At 44.7% G+C, this 19540-nt stretch overlaps 1 protein-coding gene across 1 annotated transcript in view; it reads right to left on the bottom strand.

Annotated features, from left to right (window-relative positions):
* The window catches only part of PCP4L1 (Purkinje cell protein 4 like 1), a 24949-nt gene extending 10204 nt beyond the window's left edge, over nt 1–14745 (bottom strand). The window contains exon 1 of the mRNA XM_058160548.1: nt 14615–14745. Coding sequence (XP_058016531.1) covers nt 14615–14623 — 9 coding nt within the window. The 5' untranslated portion in view covers nt 14624–14745. The remainder of the gene's footprint in view (nt 1–14614) is intronic.
* Nucleotides 14746–19540: the final 4795 nt, after the last annotated feature.

Raw genomic sequence — 19540 nt, 5'->3', positions numbered from 1 at the left:
GGAAGACAAATTATTCTTCTTTTTTTTCCCCCACTCTTTTTTTCTTTTCTTTTCCTAAAGCCTTTCTCCTTGAGGTCTCTCCTTCTCCCTCTGTTGCCGAGGCAACTGCAAATCCATCCCATAATGAACACACCATTGCAGACAGAGAGAGAGAGAGAAAGAACCAGAAAAAAAAAAAGAGACAGATAATCACCCAGGGAAGAAACAAGAATGAAGAAAACGAGGCGTTTTTTCAGGGCGGTGGGAAGAGGGAAAACCCAGATAGAATTTGCTTCCATCAGCTTCGTGCTTCTGGGAGCAGTGTGTGATTGCAGCTGTTTCTTCCTTTTTAACTGCTAGTGGGGGTTTGAACTGATTGGGAGCTTGGCTGTGCTCTGATTGGATGGGGGTTTTTTTGTGCTCTGATTGGATGCGGGGGGGGTGTCCTGTTTGGGTGGGGGCTTGGTTGTGCTCCGATTAGTCTGAGTTGCAGGGGGACTTGAGCTGGTGAGCTGCATTGCTGTTGTTTGGCTTCGTGTTCGTGGTCGTGCTACATCTTCATAGTGGGTGTCAGTCTGCTGCATGTATGAATTGGAGGGGTTTGAAATGGCTAATGTTGCAGCTGCGGTCTGGCTTCTGGTCTGGCTTCTGGTCCAGCTCACCAGCTCAAGTCCCCCTGCAACTCAGACTAATCTGAGCACAACCAAGCCCCCACCCAAACAGGACACACTTCCAATTTTACATGGGAGAAAACCCGAATAACCAAAGACCTACATACAAACACCCGCGAAAACCTCAGAAAACATATATATATATATATGGATGCCAAAAAGTCACACAGGTGGACAAAATAAAAACCTCCTAAGGAAAGAGGAAGGACAAAAAGGAAAAAAATCTTCATGATTTAGGAATTTGCAGCCCTGCAATCCTCCCGTCCGCCATCCCAGGATATTTGAATGAATGAGAAATTTAGCAGGTCCCCTGGTCCCCTTCGCCAGCAGGCAAGGGGCTTTCTCTGTTGAATGTCGGCTTGCTGGTGGTGCATTTTACAGAGCCTGCAGGCAGCTGAGAGGGAAAGGGAAGTGAATCTGGATTTGCTAAGAGCCTCTGGCAGAACAGCTGATTATTATAGATTTATTTCGCCCCGTTGTCTCTCGGGCTGCTTGCAAATGCAAACTTGAAAATTCATGCATATCGCTGGAAGATTATCCTTATTAAACTCCCCCCCCTCTTTTTTTTAGACCCTGTTGTGTAGTCCCTTCATTCGGGGTAGAGTCGAGGCGACTGGATGGAGCTGAGCGTTTACCAGCCGGATGCCCTTCCTGACACCACGTGAAGTTCATAACTGAGCTTTTACCAGCCGGGTGCCCTTCCTGACTCCATGTGTAGTTCACAACTGAACGTTTACTAGCTGGATGCCCTTCCTGACACCATGTGGTGTTCGCAGCTGAGAGTTTACTAGCCGGGCGCCCTTCCTGACACCACGTGAAGTTCACAACTGAATGTTTACCAGCCGAATGCCCTTCTTGACGCCATGTGGAGTTCATAGCTAAGCGTTCACGTGGAGTTTATTAGTATTGTTCATATTTAAGCCATCTTTTTACTTGCCGGGATGTGGTGGCTCAATGGCTAAGACGCTGAGTTTGTCGATCGAAAGGTCAGCAGTTCGGCGGTTCGAATCCCTAGTGCCACATAATAGGGTGAGCTCCTGTTACTTGTCTCAGCTTCTGCCAACCTAGCAATTCGAAAGCAGGTTAAAAAAATATGCAAGTAGAAAAATTAGGGACCACCTTTGGTGGGAAGGGAACAGCGTTCCGTGCACCTTTGGCGTTGAGTCATGCCGGCCACATGACCACGGAGACGTCTTCGGACAGCGGTGGCTCTTCGGCTTTGAAACAGAGATGAGCACCGGCCCCTAGAGTCAGGAACGACTAGCACGTATGTGCGAGAGGAACCTTTACCTTTTACTTGCCGAGCCTCAGTAAAAAAACTCAGCAAAACCTCCCTACTTTAGCCTATTTTTTTTAAAAAAAAATTGGGGTGAAATGTTAAAACATATTTACGACAGTAAACCGTACGCTGAGTAAATCGATAAATGCAAACTAGGAGCTCATCAAAGTATCGCCACTTCGCCGCCAACGGATTTCGACCTTCAAACAAAACCCAAGCTACACCAGGAGTGTGTCTCTTGCACAGCGTTTCCTGGGAGAGAAACCGAGCTTCCATAAATAAGTAATTAAAAATCAATTTTAGGCATTGTCAGGATTAAGGAGAAGAAGGAAGAATGAGGGGTCAAAAAAGAGGAGGGGGGGAGGGAAGAAGGGAGGATTGTCAATGCAGTGAGCACCATTCATGTCCTTAAACGAAGTTAGAGTCTTTAGGATACAAATAAAAAAATAGATAAAAAGATTAGGGTTTATTTTAAAAAAAATAGTTTATATTTCGGTCCGAATGTTCTGCATGGTTTTGAATTGTCAGCCGAAATCCTGCCATAGCTCTGGGTTGAATCCCAAACGTTGAAACGCTTTGAATAGGCCGTGTCCTGCATTTAGAAATGGGAGATTATCTGATTTTTGCCTTTTATTTCCTCTCAGGTTTGGCAATTCCCCCCCCCCCAAAAAAAATTAATGTTTGGTTTGTTGCTAAACTGGAGAAGAAGCAAGCAAGGATCTTGCTAAACCTGGTTGGGAGGCTACAAGGAAATCCAAGGTTTGGAGGCTAAATTGGGAAGTTTTGGATTTAGTTTTTTTTTTAAAAAAAGGCAGTCCTCGTTTAGCAGCCAAAATCGGGAAGCGGTCACCGAGGGAAACCATGACACTGCGCATAGTATTACTCTAGCTTTTCTGGGCTTTATAGACCCACGAAGGTCATGACTGATCAGGGTTGTTTGTTAAAGTTTTTAAAAAAAAACAGACGATACATGTGGCCCTCGTTTAGCCACCGCCGTTGGGACGGGCACCTCGGTCGCTGAGTGAAGCGGTTGCTTCGCGAAACCGAGACTGCGCTTGTTATCTTTACTGAGGCTATTCGTCACTTTCGAAACCCACGGAGGTCATTTACGGGCGAAGTTATACATCGTGAAGTCATATTTTGTTTTTAAGCGCTGTCGTAACTGGGAGCGGGCGCTAAACGAGGACCACCTCCGGTGGCGAACTCCCTCCATTCTCTTGACAGGAAAGCTGGCACCCCTGGGAACCCACCCACCCCAAATTCAAATGAAACTCTTCCACGTTTTAACGCAGTCTCGATAAAAAGCTGGCACAGAAAATGCGCATTAATGTTTTCATCAGACCCCAGGGCTGTCGAGTCTAATTATGGGGAAGCGGGGGGCTGCAGAGAAAACCCCCCCCAATGAGGACATGATAGGGGGTGGGGGAAAGAGGAGACAAACCCCCCAGGCATCCATTAACTCTCAAGTTGTGTTCCCTTTTGTAACATTGCGGTCTTAAATTAGCCTGATGCAAACTGGCTGACTTTTGCAAAATCAATACAGTACTTTTCTTGGTTCTGCAATCTTGGCTCAATTCTATTCAGTCCCAAGTGTTTTTATTTAGTTAAAAAAAAAATTAAATTGAGATGTTCTTTACGAATCCTTTCTCTAAACCTTCCCCCCCCCCCCAAAAAAAACCCACATTCCAGGATATTTCATACTTGACTGGATCTAGTTAGCCGCAAAAGACAATTCCGTTTCAGAAACGGAATTTCTGTGGCTCAGACTGCTAATGCAGTCTGTTATTAACAGCAGCTGCCTGCAATTACTGCAGGTTCTAGTCCCACCAGGCCCAAGGTTGACTCAGCCTTCCATCCTTTATAAGTTGGGTAAAATGAGGACCCAGATTGTTGGGGGGGGCAATAAGTTGACTTTGTATATAAATATACAAATAGAATGAAGACTATTGCTAACATAGTGTAAGCCGCCCTGAGTCTTCGGAGAAGGGCGGGATATAAATGCAAATAAAAAAAGATTAAAAAAAAAAAAAAGTTTGGAAGGGACCTTGGAGGTCTTCTAGTCCAACCCCCGGCTCAAGCAAGAGACTTTCACCTTTCCAACCGTGCAACTGGACAGGTGGTCCTCCACTTATAACCTTTCGTTTAGAGACCGTTTGAAGTTACAACGGCGCTGGGGGGGAAAAGGGGGTGTTGTGACTCCACCCCTCCCCCGAGCTGTCTTCATGGAGGAGAGTGACTTGGAGAGTGAGGGAGAGGAGCCAGCAAGGCCTCCCTCGCCAGGACCCTCCTCGCTGGCACCGCCCCAAGTTCCAGATGCAGGCCAGGAGGAGAAGCTGACAAGGCCTCCCTCTCCCTCACCCTCCTCCTCCCTGGCAATGCCTCAAGTCCCAGCTGCTGACGATCAATCCTGGAGGCGGCGATGAAAAGATAAGCATGCGCAGCAGAGGAAAAAGTGTGGCAGGCTCAGAGATTGATGAGTCACTGAGCCACACCCCACAGGGTATAAAAGTGGGTGGAGCTGCCACGTGGCCCTTGTGACGGACAAAAAAAGATACCAAGAGTGCACTGCAGCTCGGTTGTTGGAGGGTTAAAGGACTTTGTCAGTGAGTTTTGGCAACGGATCTTGGACACGAGATAACGGACTCAGAACTTGGCAGGCCTTTGCGCGGTCACTGCCAAGTATTTCCTCAACTGAAGAAAACCAGGTCTGTAGCAAATAAAAAGACTGGGAGACACGCGTCTTTGCGTTTGCTCTGTGAAGTGGGGAGGGGGAACAGAACGGGGGGATTTACGACCGGGCCTCACCCTTATGACCATAGCAGCATCCTCATGCGCAGGAGATCAAAATGCAGAGGCTTGGCAACTGCCTCACATTTACGACGGTTGCAGGATCCGGAGGCCACCTGATCCCCTTTTTGCGACCTTCTGACAAGCAATGGGGGAAAGCCGGATTCACTTAACAGCCAACCGATTTGCTTAACAAATGCAGCGATTCGCTTAACAATTGCAGCAAAAAAAAAAAGGTTGCCAAACAGGGGCGCGATTCACTTAGCAACCGCCTCGCTTAGCAATACAAACCCCCGGACCCAATGGCGGTCATAAATCAAGGACCTACCTGTACATAATTATCAGGCTGACGTTGCAAACCCCTAGTAGAGACCAACAGCAGATGAATGCTTGAACCAGAAATTTTATTTTATTTATTTATTTATTTATTTATTTATTTATTTATTTATTTATTTATTTATTTATTTATTTATTTATTTATTTGTCACACGGTATATATAAGCATAAGCATGAAAATAACTATACAATATATAAGCATATATATGAGCATAAGTATGTAATAACTATATTAATTGGATATAACGAAAGGAAACAATAGGACAGGAACAGTAGGCACGTTTGTGCTCTTATGCACGCCCCTTACAGACCTTTTAGAAATTTATTTATTTATTTATTTATTTATTTATTTATTTATTTATTTATTTATTTATTTATTTATTTATTTATTTTTCATATTTTTATACCGCCCTATCTCCCTAGGGACTCAGGGCGGTTCACAACCAGATAAAATACATATAAATACAAATAAAACATCCATTAAAAAACTTATTATAATTGGCCAAATAATTAAAATGATAATAAAAATAATAAAATCCCCATTAAAACCAATTCAAATTTAAAATCTAGTCCAGTCCTGCGCAAATAAATAGATGTGTCTTAAGCTCGCGGCTTAAATGGGGTGAGGTCAATAGTAGAGAGTTTTTGGTTGAAGCTTTTGGGATTTTGGGAAGAGACCACCGTTTTATCATTAAATTCAGTTAATTAAAATTAAAATTAAAATTAAATTAAATTAAATTAAATTAAATTAAATTAAATTAAATTAAATTAAATTAAATTAAATTAAATTAAATTAAATTAAATTAAATTAAATTAAATTAAATTCTCAGCCATTTTTTGTCCCCACCAACAACCAGGGTTCTGCAACTTGAAGCCCCCTCAAATTTCCCGTCAATCAAGGAGGGAAGGAAATGAAGGGAAGGGAAGGGAAGAAGGAAGGAAGGAAGGAAGGAAGGAAGGAAGGAAGGAAGGAAGGAAGGAAGGAAGGAAGGAAGGAAGGAAGGAAGGAAGGAAGGAAATGAAGGGAAAGGAAAGGAAAGGAAGGGAAGGGAAGGGAAGGATAGAGAGTAAAGGAGAAAGAAAGTAAAAGAGAAAGAAAGAAAAGAAAAAGGAAGGAAGAATGGAGGGAGGGAGGCAGGGAGAGAGAGGGAGAGAAAGAAAGATACAAAAATTTCTTTCCACAAAATGTAATTAACTTATGGCACTCCCTGCCACAAAGTATGCTAAGAGCAGGTTAAACGGGGCTTCGATCAGGGAACATCCTGTTAGCAGATCCAACCTCCAACCCGGGTTAACAAACCAAGTTAGGATATTCTCGCAAGAGGTGGAGTTTCCAAAATTAAACCAACATGCACGCAACTTTTACAGACGGACTTCCTTCACCCAGCTTGCTATGACAGGGGGCTGAATTCTCACAGGGGACGTAATTCTCAAAGGATGCTAGACCCCCCCCCAAATGTTACCCTCATGTTGCCGGTCAAATAAGCCAACTATCATAGGTTGTCCTGACCAAGCTAGCAAAAAAACCCGTACGGATTTTCGTTCTCGCTTTCTTCCAATGTCAGTTTTGCTCCCGTCTGCTTTACGCATGAGAGAAAGTGTCAAAAGGAAGTTGGTTTAATCCATTTATTAAATTGATTTATCCCGCGGATGCTGGAGGTCTCCTTGGCAGACGGCAATTAAAAACCCGAACATCAGAAAGGAAACCGGAGGCATTAAAAATAATTTAAAAAAGAGCCATCAATGACGGACAGCCGAGGGCCGGCTCGAAAAAGCTAGCTTTCCAGCAAGGACTGTATTCATTCGTTTAATTTATTGACAAGGCTTATAGATCACTCCCGTGGATTCCCACTCCGATAGCTTTACGTCCATAACTGGGGTTTTTTTTTTTAAAAAAAGGGGCCGAGTTTTGAGAATTGCAAAAACACAGCAGCCACAGAAGGATAAAACCCTCTGCATTTGTCAAATTGAGGATTAATCTGCATCTGCACCAAAACAAATTCCTTGTGCGTCCAATCACACACTTGGCCAATAAAAATAATTTCTAATTCTAATTCTAATTCTAAAGGAAGAGGCGGGCGGCTGGAAAACAGGCTTTCACCTCTGCAAAAGCCGGTTTTGCCAAAAGCCAGATTTGGAAAAAAACCAAAAAAGGCAGTATAAACACCCTTCGGATTTGAGGCAAATGTTATTTAACGATTATTTTCTGGGCTGTATGTTTGATCGAACGTTTTGAGCTCCGTTTTTTGCTTCTTTGCTGTTGTTGTTGTTGTTGTTGTTTTCCTCCCCTTAGTTCTTGTTTGCCGCCCAGGGTCTATCAGAGTCGGATAAGAATTAAATATAAATATTTTGAAAACACGAAGACGGGGTGGGGTTGAGGTTACTCGGTTCAGCGGGGAGTCAATCGTTTGAAGGAGAGAAAAAGGAAAAGAGGGAGAGAAAAAAAGACAACTTTATAACAGGCAGTTCTCGACGCACTTGTCATTCGTTTAGCGACCATTGGAAGCGACGAAAGGTGACTCGCACTTTCAACCATCCCTGCACAGTCACAGGATCAAAACTGGGGTTGCTTGACAACCGGCGTGTCTCTACGAAAGATGGGATTCCCCAGTTGTGGCTACTCGGCCGGCTAACGACAAATCCATTAAGAGAAGCCGGATTCATTTAAAGGCCGCCTGACTCAGGTAACAACCGCGGCAAAAATGGCCACCCGAGGGGGCCACGCCTCACTTGACAGCCGCCTCGCTTATGGGATGGAAATTCCACTCGCGGTTGCGGTCGTAAGTCGAGGGCTGCCTGAAAAAACCTATAAAGATCGGAACGGTGCGAGTCAACATCGTTCTCCGTTGTGGTGTAACGGAACCGAAATTTTGGATTTTGAAGAGCAGGGATGGGAAGATTATTGAGGTCTTTGAATGTGGGTGTTGGAGAAGGCAGAATAGCAGAGTGGGGGGGGGACCTTGGAGGTCTTCTAGTCTGACCCTCTGCCCAGAATACAGAATAACAGAGTGGGAAGGGACCTCAGAGGTCTTCTAGTCTGACCCCCTGCTCAGAAGATAGTATAACAGAGTGGGAAGGGACCTTGGAGGTCTTCTAGTCTGACCCCCTGCCCAGAATACAGCATAACAGAGTGGGAAGGGACCTCGGAGGTCTTCTAGTCTGATCCCCTGCCCAGAAGATAGAATAACAGAATTGGAAGGGACCTTGGAGGTCTTCTAGTCCAACCCCCTGCTCAAGCAGGAATCTCTATCCCATTTCAGACAAATGGCTGTCCAAGCTCTTCTTGAACGCCTCCAGTATTGGAGCACCCACAGCTTCTGGTGGCAAGTTGTTCCACTGATTACTTGTTCTCAGCATCAGGAAATTTCTCCTTAGTTCCAGGTTGCTTCTCTCCTTGATTAGTTTCCATCCGTTGCTTCTTGTCCTACCTTCAGGGGCTTTGGAGAATAGGCTGAGCCGCCCCCTCACCCTTCTTCTTTGGGGCAGTCCCTGAGATATTGGAACAGCCAAGGATTTTTTGACCTATCGTCAAAAAAAACCAACCCAGAATTCTCACGCGGGACACCAATAAGCTCAAAAACGATCCTACTCTGGGCGCAGGGTGCAAAGATCCAATGATCTGGAGAAGGTTTTGAGGTTGAGAAAGACGGAAGGAAAGAGAAGAAGAGATACAGTGCTGTTGAAGGCAGCACTGGAAGATTTGAAGGACCGCATTGGGATCTGATCACCCGGAAGAAAATTAAACGACGTGGTCGGTGAATCGTAAAAAAAATTGGCAGTCTTCTCTTGAGTATCTGCAACAATCCATCTGAGTTGATTTTACAACCGGGAATCTAACTGTAGAAGCCACATCAACATGGAAGGACCTTCTCCTACGAAGCATCTGTCTTAAAAACTCATTTTTTTTAAAAAAGCTGCCAAATTCTCTCGTTTGCGCACGGATTTCCATTTTCACCTTCTGCCTAAGCAGCGTATAGTCCTACGCCCTACTTTACTACAGAGAGTAAGTCTGATAGTTGGCGACCTGCCTGGTCTGAAGAGTTTCCTTCTCCTCGTTTAGGTTAGATGGCTCTTTTTTTTTTTTTTTTTTGCTAAATGGATTAACGATCTGCGTACTAACAAGCTGTGTTTCTTGAAACTTGGCAGCTTGAGGATGGGTGGACTTTGATTCCTAGAATTCCCGAGCCCAGCCATGTTGGTTTGGGAATTCTGGGAATTGTATTCCACCCATCTTCAAGCGGCCCAGGCTCAGAAACATTTTTATTTTTTTGATAAAATAATATTTATTAAATTTTCAAACATTAAAATACACAGTACAAAAAGAAAAATAATACACAAATATATATATAAAGTAACAAAGACAGAAGCATCAAAATTACAATACTAGTAACAGCTTTTCTACATCGGTATCTCTATCCTATTAACCTTTATATACAAATTCTACTTCTAAATATCTCTATCTTAAACTTAAAGTTTAACTCTAAGTTTACGATAGAGAAACATTTTTATTAAGCCTAGTAGCAACTTCTGACATCTTCGAGAGCTCTCCGTGGTCCTGAAAGGTCTCGAACAGCCTGAAACAGCTTTCCAGATAGGCCTCGACCTAACGACTACAATCGAGTTCGAAATTTTTGTCGCCAACTGAAACATTTGTTAAGGGAACTTTGCCTCGCTTTACGACCTCCCTTGCCACGGAATCACTACACTCGTTCAGGGAGTAGGTTGTTAAGTGAATCCAGCTTCCCCCATTGACTTTGCTTGTCAGAAGGTCTCAAAAGGTGATCACGTGACCCCTCCAGAACGGTGCAACTGTCATAAACATGAGTCAGTTGCCAAGCCTTTGAATTTTGTTGAGCGATCACGGTGACTTACGACCGCTTTTCACATTTATGATGCAGCGGTCCTTTCAGGGTTGTTGTGATTTTGAACGGTCATTCAATGAACTGTACATAAGTCAAGGACTTCCTGTATATGGTTTAAGCCACACAAGACCCAAACTCTTATCAATTCCCTGTCCTCAAAGAAAGCTTGGACTAACAAGACAGTATAAATAGGGCCATTTGCGGGGGGGGGGGTTTCCCCCAATAGATTGCATCATATATCATGTGGAATTGTATATATCAGATTAGAATTAGAATAACAGAGTTAAAAGGGACCTTATAGGTTATCTAGTCCAACTCCCCTAACTCCCAAGCAGGAGACCCGACATTATTTCTGACAGATGGCAGTCCAGTCTCTTCTTAAAAACTTCCAGTAACGGGGAGAGAGGGAAGGAAGGAAGGAAGGAAGGAAGGAAGGAAGGAAGGAAGGAAGGAAGGAAGGAAGGAAGGAAGGAATAGCAGAATAAGAGAAAGCCTCCACAGGTGAAGTTCCCACAACTTCTGAAGGCAACTTCTGTTCCATTGATGGATTGTTCTCACTGTCAGAAAATTTCTCCTTATTTCTAGGTGGAATCTCTCCTTAATCAGTTTCCATCCATTATATGTATATATATATAAAGGTAAAGGTTCCCTTTGCACATATGTGCCAGTCGTTCCCGACTCTAGGAGGGCAGTGCTCATCTCTGTTTCAAAGCCGAAGAGCCAGCGCTGTCCGAAGACGTCTCCGTGGTCACGTGGCCAGCGTGACTCAACGCCAAAGGTGCACGGAACGCTGTTCCCTTCTCACCAAAGGTGGTCCCTATTTTTTCTACTTTTTTTACCTGCTTTCGAACTGCTAGGTTGGCAGAAGCTGGGACAAGTCACGGGAGCTCACCCTGTTACGCGGCACTAAGGATTCGAACTGCAGAACTGCTGATCTTTCGATCGACAAGCTCAGCGTTTTAGCCACTGAGCCCCCGCGTCCTTTTTCAGGCTGACTCAGGGCCCTAAAAATAGGCGCCCAAATTTATTAATATATTGCACGCTTCTGAGATTATTTCCCAAAAAGGGACAGGACCCTGTCACCATAAAAGATGGCCAACGATGCTTGCAGCTCTCCCAAGTTCAAAATATTATTTCATCCGCATGCCCCTCTCTCAAGCACATACTGCTCAATTTTTTTTTTAAAAAAAAAGTTTATTTAAATTTATTAGCGCTTGTGGCTTTATTGGCACAAGAATCTGTATGATTAGCAAAAAAAATCAGAGAGAATGCGAGAGAGAGCATTGACGTTCTGTCAAGGAAGAGAAATGAATTATTAATTCAATATTTGAGTAGAGGGGAAAAAAAAACCAGAAAAGGAAATTTGCTCCGGAGCCATGCAGAGAGAAGCTAATTTATTTCCTGACTTCTCTCTGGTGCAAATTGGTGAGGGGAGCGGGATTTTTTTATAAGTTTTAACCTGCTTCAAAAACTCTTATTTTTTGTTGTCCGGTGAACAAATGAAGCAATGCTGTCAAAGCCACAACACTCGACGTTTGCGGGGGATCTAGACAGGGGTGGGCTTCTGGGGGTTTGCAAGGGTTCGAGAGAACCTCTAGCTAAGATTCTGTGCAGTTCGGAGAACCCCCAAATCCCACTCCTGGATGGTTCGCCCACCCTTCCCCTCCCAGGAGTCCCCATGTGGGCCGTTTTGGATGCAGGTAAGTGCAGGGCGCGTACTCAGGGAGGGTGAAAAATGGGGCTACCGGAAATTTGGGAAGGCCGGAAATGGGCCTATTTCCAGCCTCCAGAGGGCCTCCAGAGCCTGGGGAGGCTGTTTTTGCCCTTCCCAGACTCTGGAGGCTTTCAGAGCCTGGGAAGGGCAAAAACGTCCCCCTCCCACCATGGTGCAGGAGGCTGGCTAGGCCATGCCCACCCTGCAACCAGGTGGAGAACCTCTTGCTAAAGATTATCGAAGCCCAGCCCTGGATCTAGAGCTAAGGTGGCCCAGATTCGAATTCTTTTTAAGAAAGCGAAACTTTGACCCAGGCGACTTATTTTTAAGGGACGTTTCAGAATAAATCGATGGGGCACGGACGGGGCGTTAAAAAGGCAAATGTAAGCGGTAAAAGGGGCCTATCCCATAATAGCCCCTTCGCTGTTACCCTTTGTAAGGGCAGGCGAGAAAGACTTTGGGAGACTGAGAGGCTGCCAAGAGAAGAGAAAAAGAGAAGAGACAGCTTAGGCCTCCGATAGAATGGGTGGAAAAAGTCTCTCAGCATCTTGGCAACCTGAAGATGCTGTGGACTTCAACTCCTAGAGTTCCCCTCCTTGTTCTTCTCCTCCTGCTCCTTGTCTATCTTCTCTTCCTTCTCCTTGTTTATCTTCTCCTCCTCCTTCTCATCCTTCTCCTTGTTTATCTTCTCCTCCTCTTCCTTGTCTATCTTCTTTCCTCCTCCATCTTCTTCTTGTCTACCTCCTCCTCCTCCTAATCTTACTCCTTTTTCTCCTCTGTCTCCTCCTCCTCCATCTCTTCCTCTTTGTTTATCTTCTCCTCCTCCTTCTCATTTCTTCTCCTCCTGCTCCTTGTCTTATCTTCTCTTTCCTCCTCTATCTGCTCCTTGTCTATCATTTCCTCCTCCTCCTCCTCCTCCTCCTCCTCCTCCTCCTCCTCCTCCTTGTCTATCTTCTCTCCTTCTCCTCCTCCTCCATCTTCTCGTCTATCATCTCCTCCTCATATATCTCCTTCTCCTCCATCTCCTCCTCCTCCATCTTCTTCTCATTTATCTCCTCCTCCTCCTTGTCTATCTTCTGTTCTCCTTCTCCTTCTCCTCCTCCATCTTCTCCTTGTTTCTTCTCCCCCTCCTCCTTGTCTTTCTTCTCTTCGCCTTCTTCTCCTTCTCCATTCCTCCTCCTCTATTTTCTCTTTCTCCTTGTCTAACTTCTCTTCTCCTCCTTTTCCTCCATCTTCTCCTTGTCTATCATCTCCTCCTCCTTATCTGTCTCCTCCTCCTCCTAGTCTTTCTCCTTCTTCTTCTCCATCTCCTCCTCCTCCATCTTCTCCTTGTTTCTTCTCCTCCTCCTTGTCTATCTTCTCTCCTCCTCCTCGTTCTCCATTCCTCCTCGTCTATTTTCTCCTCCTTCTTCTCTATCTTCTCCATTCCTCCTCCTCCTCTTCATCTTCTTCTTCCTCCTTCTCCTCCTCCTCCTCCTCCTCCTCCTCCTCCTCCTCTGTGAATTCCCTGGCTTCCCTGGGGCACTTCTAGTTCTCCTGCCAATGGATTTCAGCAGGAGGCTCCCAGGGTTTTTACATAATGCACGCTTTGCATCTCCCTACGCCTGCCCAACTCTCAGTCCCCCCCTCCCCTCCAACTCTCCTCTTTTGCGAAAAGTGGGTCTCCCACTTCGTCTTTTTGCACACCAGCCGATGCATCTCGTCAGTGCTTCAGAGTCCCCGACATCTGCATTCGCATCCGAGCACCCTCAGAGACACATAACGCGCACTGCACACTGCACAAGTATCCCGAAACGAGCGGGATTTAGCTCCCAGAAATGAATATTCTCCAGGTTAAGGAACCGAGTTTCCAAATAATATAACTAATAATAATAATAATAATAATTCCTCTGTTTTGCATGGAGACAGCAGATTTAATTTCGGGCACATCACTTTGCATCAGGACAATTTTTCTGCATGCTTCTCTCTCTCTCTCTCTCTTCTCCATCAATGCACATAAATTCTCCCTCTACTCAACGGATGAATAACCCCACAAAAGGACATTCCCCCTCCTTCTAACCCCACAAAATTCCAGCATATATAATACACACACACACACACACACACACACATAACAAGATAGAGAACATTCTCCCCCCCCCCCCGCCTTTTCTTCTTAAATGCATTTATTCCCATCTCTCCTTCCAGGCAGATCAGGCAATATCAAAGAAGTATTTTCGCAAAGGGGGGGTGGTGTGTAAGAAGACAGACACAAAACCAGAAGGACCTCAGAAATGTCGGTGAGCAGAGGGGAACGGAGACGGCCCCTTGCCGAGCAGGCGTGCAAATGACACACTCAGCCCTGTGTACAATTCTTCAAATTTTCCCAGCCTTTCTTTCTTTCTTTCTTTCCTTTCCCCCCCCCCCCCCCGGGCACCAAATCTATCTATCTTTGAGCCGTAAACGCCATGCTGAAGTTATGGACACTCTTTCTCTGCATTATTATTATTATTATTATTATTATTATTATTATTATTATTATTATTATTATTATTATTATTATTATTATTATTCCCCCCCCCTCTCTTCCTCCGTTATCTTTCCTTCTCCTTTTCCCCCCCCCTCACTAGATGCCTACAGGTGCAGTGCGCCCTGCTCGCAATTAAAATTGATAGCGTGCAAATCAAAAAACCAAAACCAAAAACCAACTCTGCTTGCCATCCCTTGCCTTCTCCTTTGCACAAGTCTAAAAAAAAAGGCTTCGGTGTCCTGGAATCACCTCTGGCTGGGGGTGGGGCGGGGGGGGGGTCCTGTTTGCACAACCAAGAGGGATTCTCACCATTCCTTATTTTATTTATTTTTTTTGCAGTGGGGAAATCCGTTAGCCAAGCAGGAAGCGTCAAGCTGGCGGGGTCCCCTTTTCCATCCTCCATATATTGCATCCTTCCCAATTCTTGCATTTTTCTCTCCCTTCCACCTTCCTTCCTCCTCCTCCCTCTCCCCGTACCTTACTCATAGTGCCTGGATACTCTCAGGAGATGCTCCAAGGAAGATGCTGTGTCCTTTCCTTTCTCTCTCTCTCTCTCTCTTTCTTTCTCTTTCTCTCTCTCTCTCTCTGTGCTGGATTTTCATTCACAGCATCTGTTCGCATTCCCAGCACACTGGCACACTGAGCTGCGCTCAAAGGTACCCGGCACTTTGATTGACAGGGCCGGGCAGCCAATGAGAGAAGCCAGGAGTTTTTCTACAGCCCTTTTGCAAAGCGGAGCATAACCAGCTCGGTCGTAGTAAACAAACGGTGTCTCCTGGTTTTTATTTTCCCTCTCTCTTTCTCTCTCTCTCTTTTTTTATAACAAAAAAGAGAGGTGAGATTGCACGTTTCAGCAGTTCTCGCACTCGGAAACCTAGAACGCAAGGCAGAGATGTGCGTTTAAAACACACACACCGCGCCAGATATAACTTATTTCGGAAGGAGAGCTAACTCATGTTTGGTCAGTTTGGATCAAGGGTGTCCAACCGATGCGGTCCAACTGAGGGCCGCATCAGAGTCAGTGGTGAGATTCAGCCAGTTCTATCCAATTCAGGCGAACCTGTAGCGGCGGCTATGGAGGCTCCACCCACCCATCCGGACGTCATCGCATTCTGTTCTTGATGCTCAGTGCAGGCGCTCAATTTTGCGAACCGGTAGCAAAATTAAGTGAATATCACCCCTGATCAGGGTTGTGTTTGACCTTGGGGGGGGGGCAAGGGTGTGTGTGTGTGTGTGTGACCAGGGTGAGCACGGCCAGCTCAACGTCACAGGTGTCAGGGGCACCTGTGGTGGCCCGAGCGCTCTGCCAACGAAAACGGGCTCCCGAGCTCCGTTGTCATCCATGCAACCCTCCGGCAACCCTCCGCCAGCAAAAACAGAGCTTCGTTTTTGCCCTCGGAGGCACCGCAGGCCAATCCTTCACTGTTTCCAGGGCGACATCTAAGCACCCCGTAGGTTAGATCCGGGCCCCGGGCCTTGAGTTTGATGCCCCTGATTTAGATGGTTGGGGTTTGGGGTTCCCCCCCCCGCCAAGGGCAGCGGAGACACCAGGCCTGGGAAGTTGTAGCTGCAAAAAATGGGAAGGCGGGAATTTAATAACAATAGAGTTGGAAGGGACCTTGGAGGCCTTCTAGTCCAACCCCCTGCCCAGGCAGGAAACCCTACACCATCTCAGATGGTTATCCAACCTCTTCTTAAAAATTTCCAGTGTTGGAGAATTTACAACTTCTGCAGGCAAGTTGTTCCACTTATTAATTGTTCTAACGGTCAGGAAATTTCTCCTTAGTTCTAAGTTGCTTCTCTCCTTGATTAATTTCCACCCATTGCTTCTTGTTCTACCCTCAGGTGCTTTGGAGAACAGCCCGACTCCCTCTTCTTTGTGGCAAACCCTGAGATATTGGAACACTGCTATCATGTCTTCCCTAGTCCTTCTTTTCATTAAACTAGACATACCGAGTTCCTGCAACCGTTCTTCATATGTTTTAGCCTCCAGTCCCCTAATCATCTTCGTCGCTCTTCTCTGCACTCTTTCTAGAGTCTCAACATCTTTTTTACATCGTGGTGACCAAAACCGAATGCAATATTCCAAGTGTGGCCTTACCAAGGCCTTATAAAGTGGTACTAACACTTCACGTGATCTTGATTCTATCCCTCTGTTTATGCAGCCCAGAACTGTGTTGGCTTTTTTAGCAGCTGCTGCACAAATGCTGGCTCATATCTAAATGGTTATCCACTAGGACTCCAAGATCCCTCTCACGGTACTACTATTGAGCAAGGTGCCACATATATGGTACCTGTACATTTTGGGTTGTTGTAGTAGCCAATATGATTTATAGAGAATTTATAGAGTTTATTTATAGAGAATTTATTTATAGAGAATTATAGAGAATATAGAGATATTGTAGAGATTTATACATTGTGTGTTTGCAAGGCTATGACTATGAACAGTGGCAAGTTTCAAGTGGGTGGACTTAACTCCTAGAATTCCTCAGCCAGCATGCTTTAAGATGGGTGGACTTCAACCCCCAGAATTCTCCAATCAGAATGGTTTAAGATGGGTGGACTTCAACCCCCAGAATTCCTCGGCCAGCATGCTTTAAGATGAGTGGACTTCAACCCCCAGAATTCCCCAATCAGAATGGTTTAAGATGAGTGGACTTCAACCCCCAGAATTCCCCAATCAGAATGGTTTAAGATGGGCGGACTTCAACTCCCAGAATTCCTCGGCCAACATACTCAGGGATGTGGTGGCAATCTTAAGTGCGAGGACTGATTATAAATCATTTTTTCCAGCACTATTGTAATTTCAAACGGTTACTAAATGAATGGTTCTAAATTGAAGAGATAGTGCTAGGGAATTCTGGGTATTGAAGTGTACACATCAGGAGACAGTGAGTTCTAGTTTTGGCTTGGGCATGAAAACCGGCTGGGTGACTTTGGGCCAATCACCAGGGGACGGTGAGTTCTAGTCCCATCTTAGGCATGAAAGCCAGCTGGAGGACAAGGCCCCATCTCTCTGCCCAACCCATCTCACAGGGTTGTTGTTATAGGGAAAACAGAAGGAGGAAGATAGTTACTTGTAAAAATAATAAAAGCTGGGTACAAACAAACAAATGTTAGTCCAATCTGAGCAGGGGGTTGAACTAGAAGACCTTCAAGGTCTTTCTTTCTTTCTTTCTTTCTTTCTTTCTTTCTTTCTTTCTTTCTTTCTTTCTTTCTTTCTCTCCCTCTCCCTCCCTCCCTTTCTTTTTCTTTCTCTCTCTCTTTCTTTCTTTCTCTCCCTCTCCCTCCCTCCCTTTCTTTTTCTTTCTCTCTCTCTTTCTTTCTTTCCTTTCTTTCTGTTTCTTCCTTCTTTCCCTCCCTCCTTCTTTTCTTTCTTTCTATTATTTCCTTCCTTCCTTCCTTCCTTCCTTCCTTCCTTCCTTCCTTCCTTCCTTCCTTCCTTCCTTCTTTCCTCTTCCCTCTTTCTCTCTCTCTCCCTCCCTCTATTATTTTCTTCCTTCCTTCTTCTCTCTTTCTCTCTTTCTCTCCCTCCCTCTTTTTATTATTATTTTCTTTCTTTCTTTCCTTTTTTCTCTTTCTCTTTCTCTTTCTCTTTCTTTCTTTTTTTTTTCTTTCTTTCTCCTTTACTCTCTATCCTTCCGATGGAACGGCTTCCCTCCAGGAGTTTCCTTCCTTCCTTCCTTCCTTCCTTCCTTCCTTCCTTCCTTCCTTCCTTCCTTCCTTCCTTCCTTCCTTCCTTCCCTCCCTCCCTCCCTCCCTCTGTTATTCTATTAAATCAAACAACTGTATTTCACTAGCTGGCTCCTGTCCTCTTTTGCACTCAGGATGCGTCTAAATGCATTTAAACCTGATTAAAACCCTCGTGTTTTCTCATCTGTTTTTGCCTTCTCTGCTCAATTTTTCCCATCATGTTTAATTTAAAGCCCAAAGAGCAGAAGATAAAAAATTTATGTGGCACAGCCCAGCCAGGGGGGGGGGGTGGAGGGGGGGGAGAAGAAACATGGAGCAGGTTGAGCGATGGGAAAACTCTTCGCTGTTTTTTTTTCCCCCTAAAGCCCCACATACGTTGGGGCCCAAACAGGAAATCATTAATCAAAGTGGAAAAGATCAACTTCTATTTCATCAAAAAATACACAATAGGACTTCAGGCCAAGACAGGGCGAGACAGACGCTCGCGCTGGGCAATTTATATTCTATTTCCCCCCCCCTCTCTCTCTCTTTGGTAAGAAACCGCAATGTGAAACCGCCTTTGGTTATTGCTTTATTAATTCTTAGTTTGTTTAAACCTTCTTTTTTTTTCTCCCTCGGGTGAAAAACCCTGGCTTATTCCGTTTGTCATTTTAGGGGGAATTTTTTTTTGAGTGGGGGGGTTTTCAGCTGATGCTCAGCTGATCCGACAAGATGCTTTCGGCCTTCTTCAACAAACCATGATTCAGATGAATCCTGCATCCAACGGGAAGGGGGGGGGGACGAGGGAGAGAGAGAGAGAGATTGTAACTGCGGTTTTACTCATTTGAATCTCCAGTTGTTAAGTGACTTTCACCTTCAATCTCGTAAATTGCTAAGCGTTACCTTGGGGTGAACGGGCAAGCAAACAAATTTAATAAAAAATAACCATCAAACCATAATGCAGGTAAGGCAGGGGAGAAATGCTCCCGGTTCGGACCGGATCGCGTGATCCGGTTAGCGATGGCGGCGGGTGGTTTGGAGAACCAGTAGCAAAAAAAAGTGGGGTTTTTTTCCCCAATATCTCAGGGGTTGCCACGAAGAAGAAGGAGTCAAACTATTCTCCAAAGCACCTGAGGATAGAACAAGAAGCAATGGGTGGAAACTAATCAAAGAGAGAAGCAACTTAGAACTAAGGAGAAATTTCCTGACAGTTAGAACAATTAATCAGTGGAACAACTTGCCTGCAGAAGTTGTGAATGCTCCAACCCTGGAAGTTTTTAAGAAAATGTTGGATAGCCATTTGTCTGAAATGGTGTAGGGTTTCCTGCCTGGGCAGGGGGTTGGACTAGAAGACCTCCAAGGTCCCTTCCAACTCTGATATTATTATTATTATTATTATTATTATTATTATTATTATTATTATTATTATTATTATTATTATTATTATTATTATTATTATTATTATTTTACTTTTAAAAGCATTTTTTCTTTGGCCGAAAAAATGCTTTTAAAAGTAAAAAACCCCAAAAAACCTGATGATCGCGTGGCTCAGCTGGGATCGTTAAAGGCTTTTAAAAGCATTTTTTTACAACCTCTTCGGCTAAAGAGGTTGTAAAAAAATGCTTTTAAAAGATTCGGATGATCAGCAACTCAGCTGCGATCATCAGAACCTTTTAAAAGCATTTTTTTACGACCTCTTCAGCCGAGGAAATTGTAGAAAAAATGCTTTTA

The sequence above is a fragment of the Ahaetulla prasina genome, chromosome 17 (genome assembly GCF_028640845.1).
Source record: "Ahaetulla prasina isolate Xishuangbanna chromosome 17, ASM2864084v1, whole genome shotgun sequence".
Classification (NCBI taxonomy): domain Eukaryota; kingdom Metazoa; phylum Chordata; class Lepidosauria; order Squamata; family Colubridae; genus Ahaetulla; species Ahaetulla prasina.
This window is presented reverse-complemented; position numbering and strand designations above follow the sequence as displayed.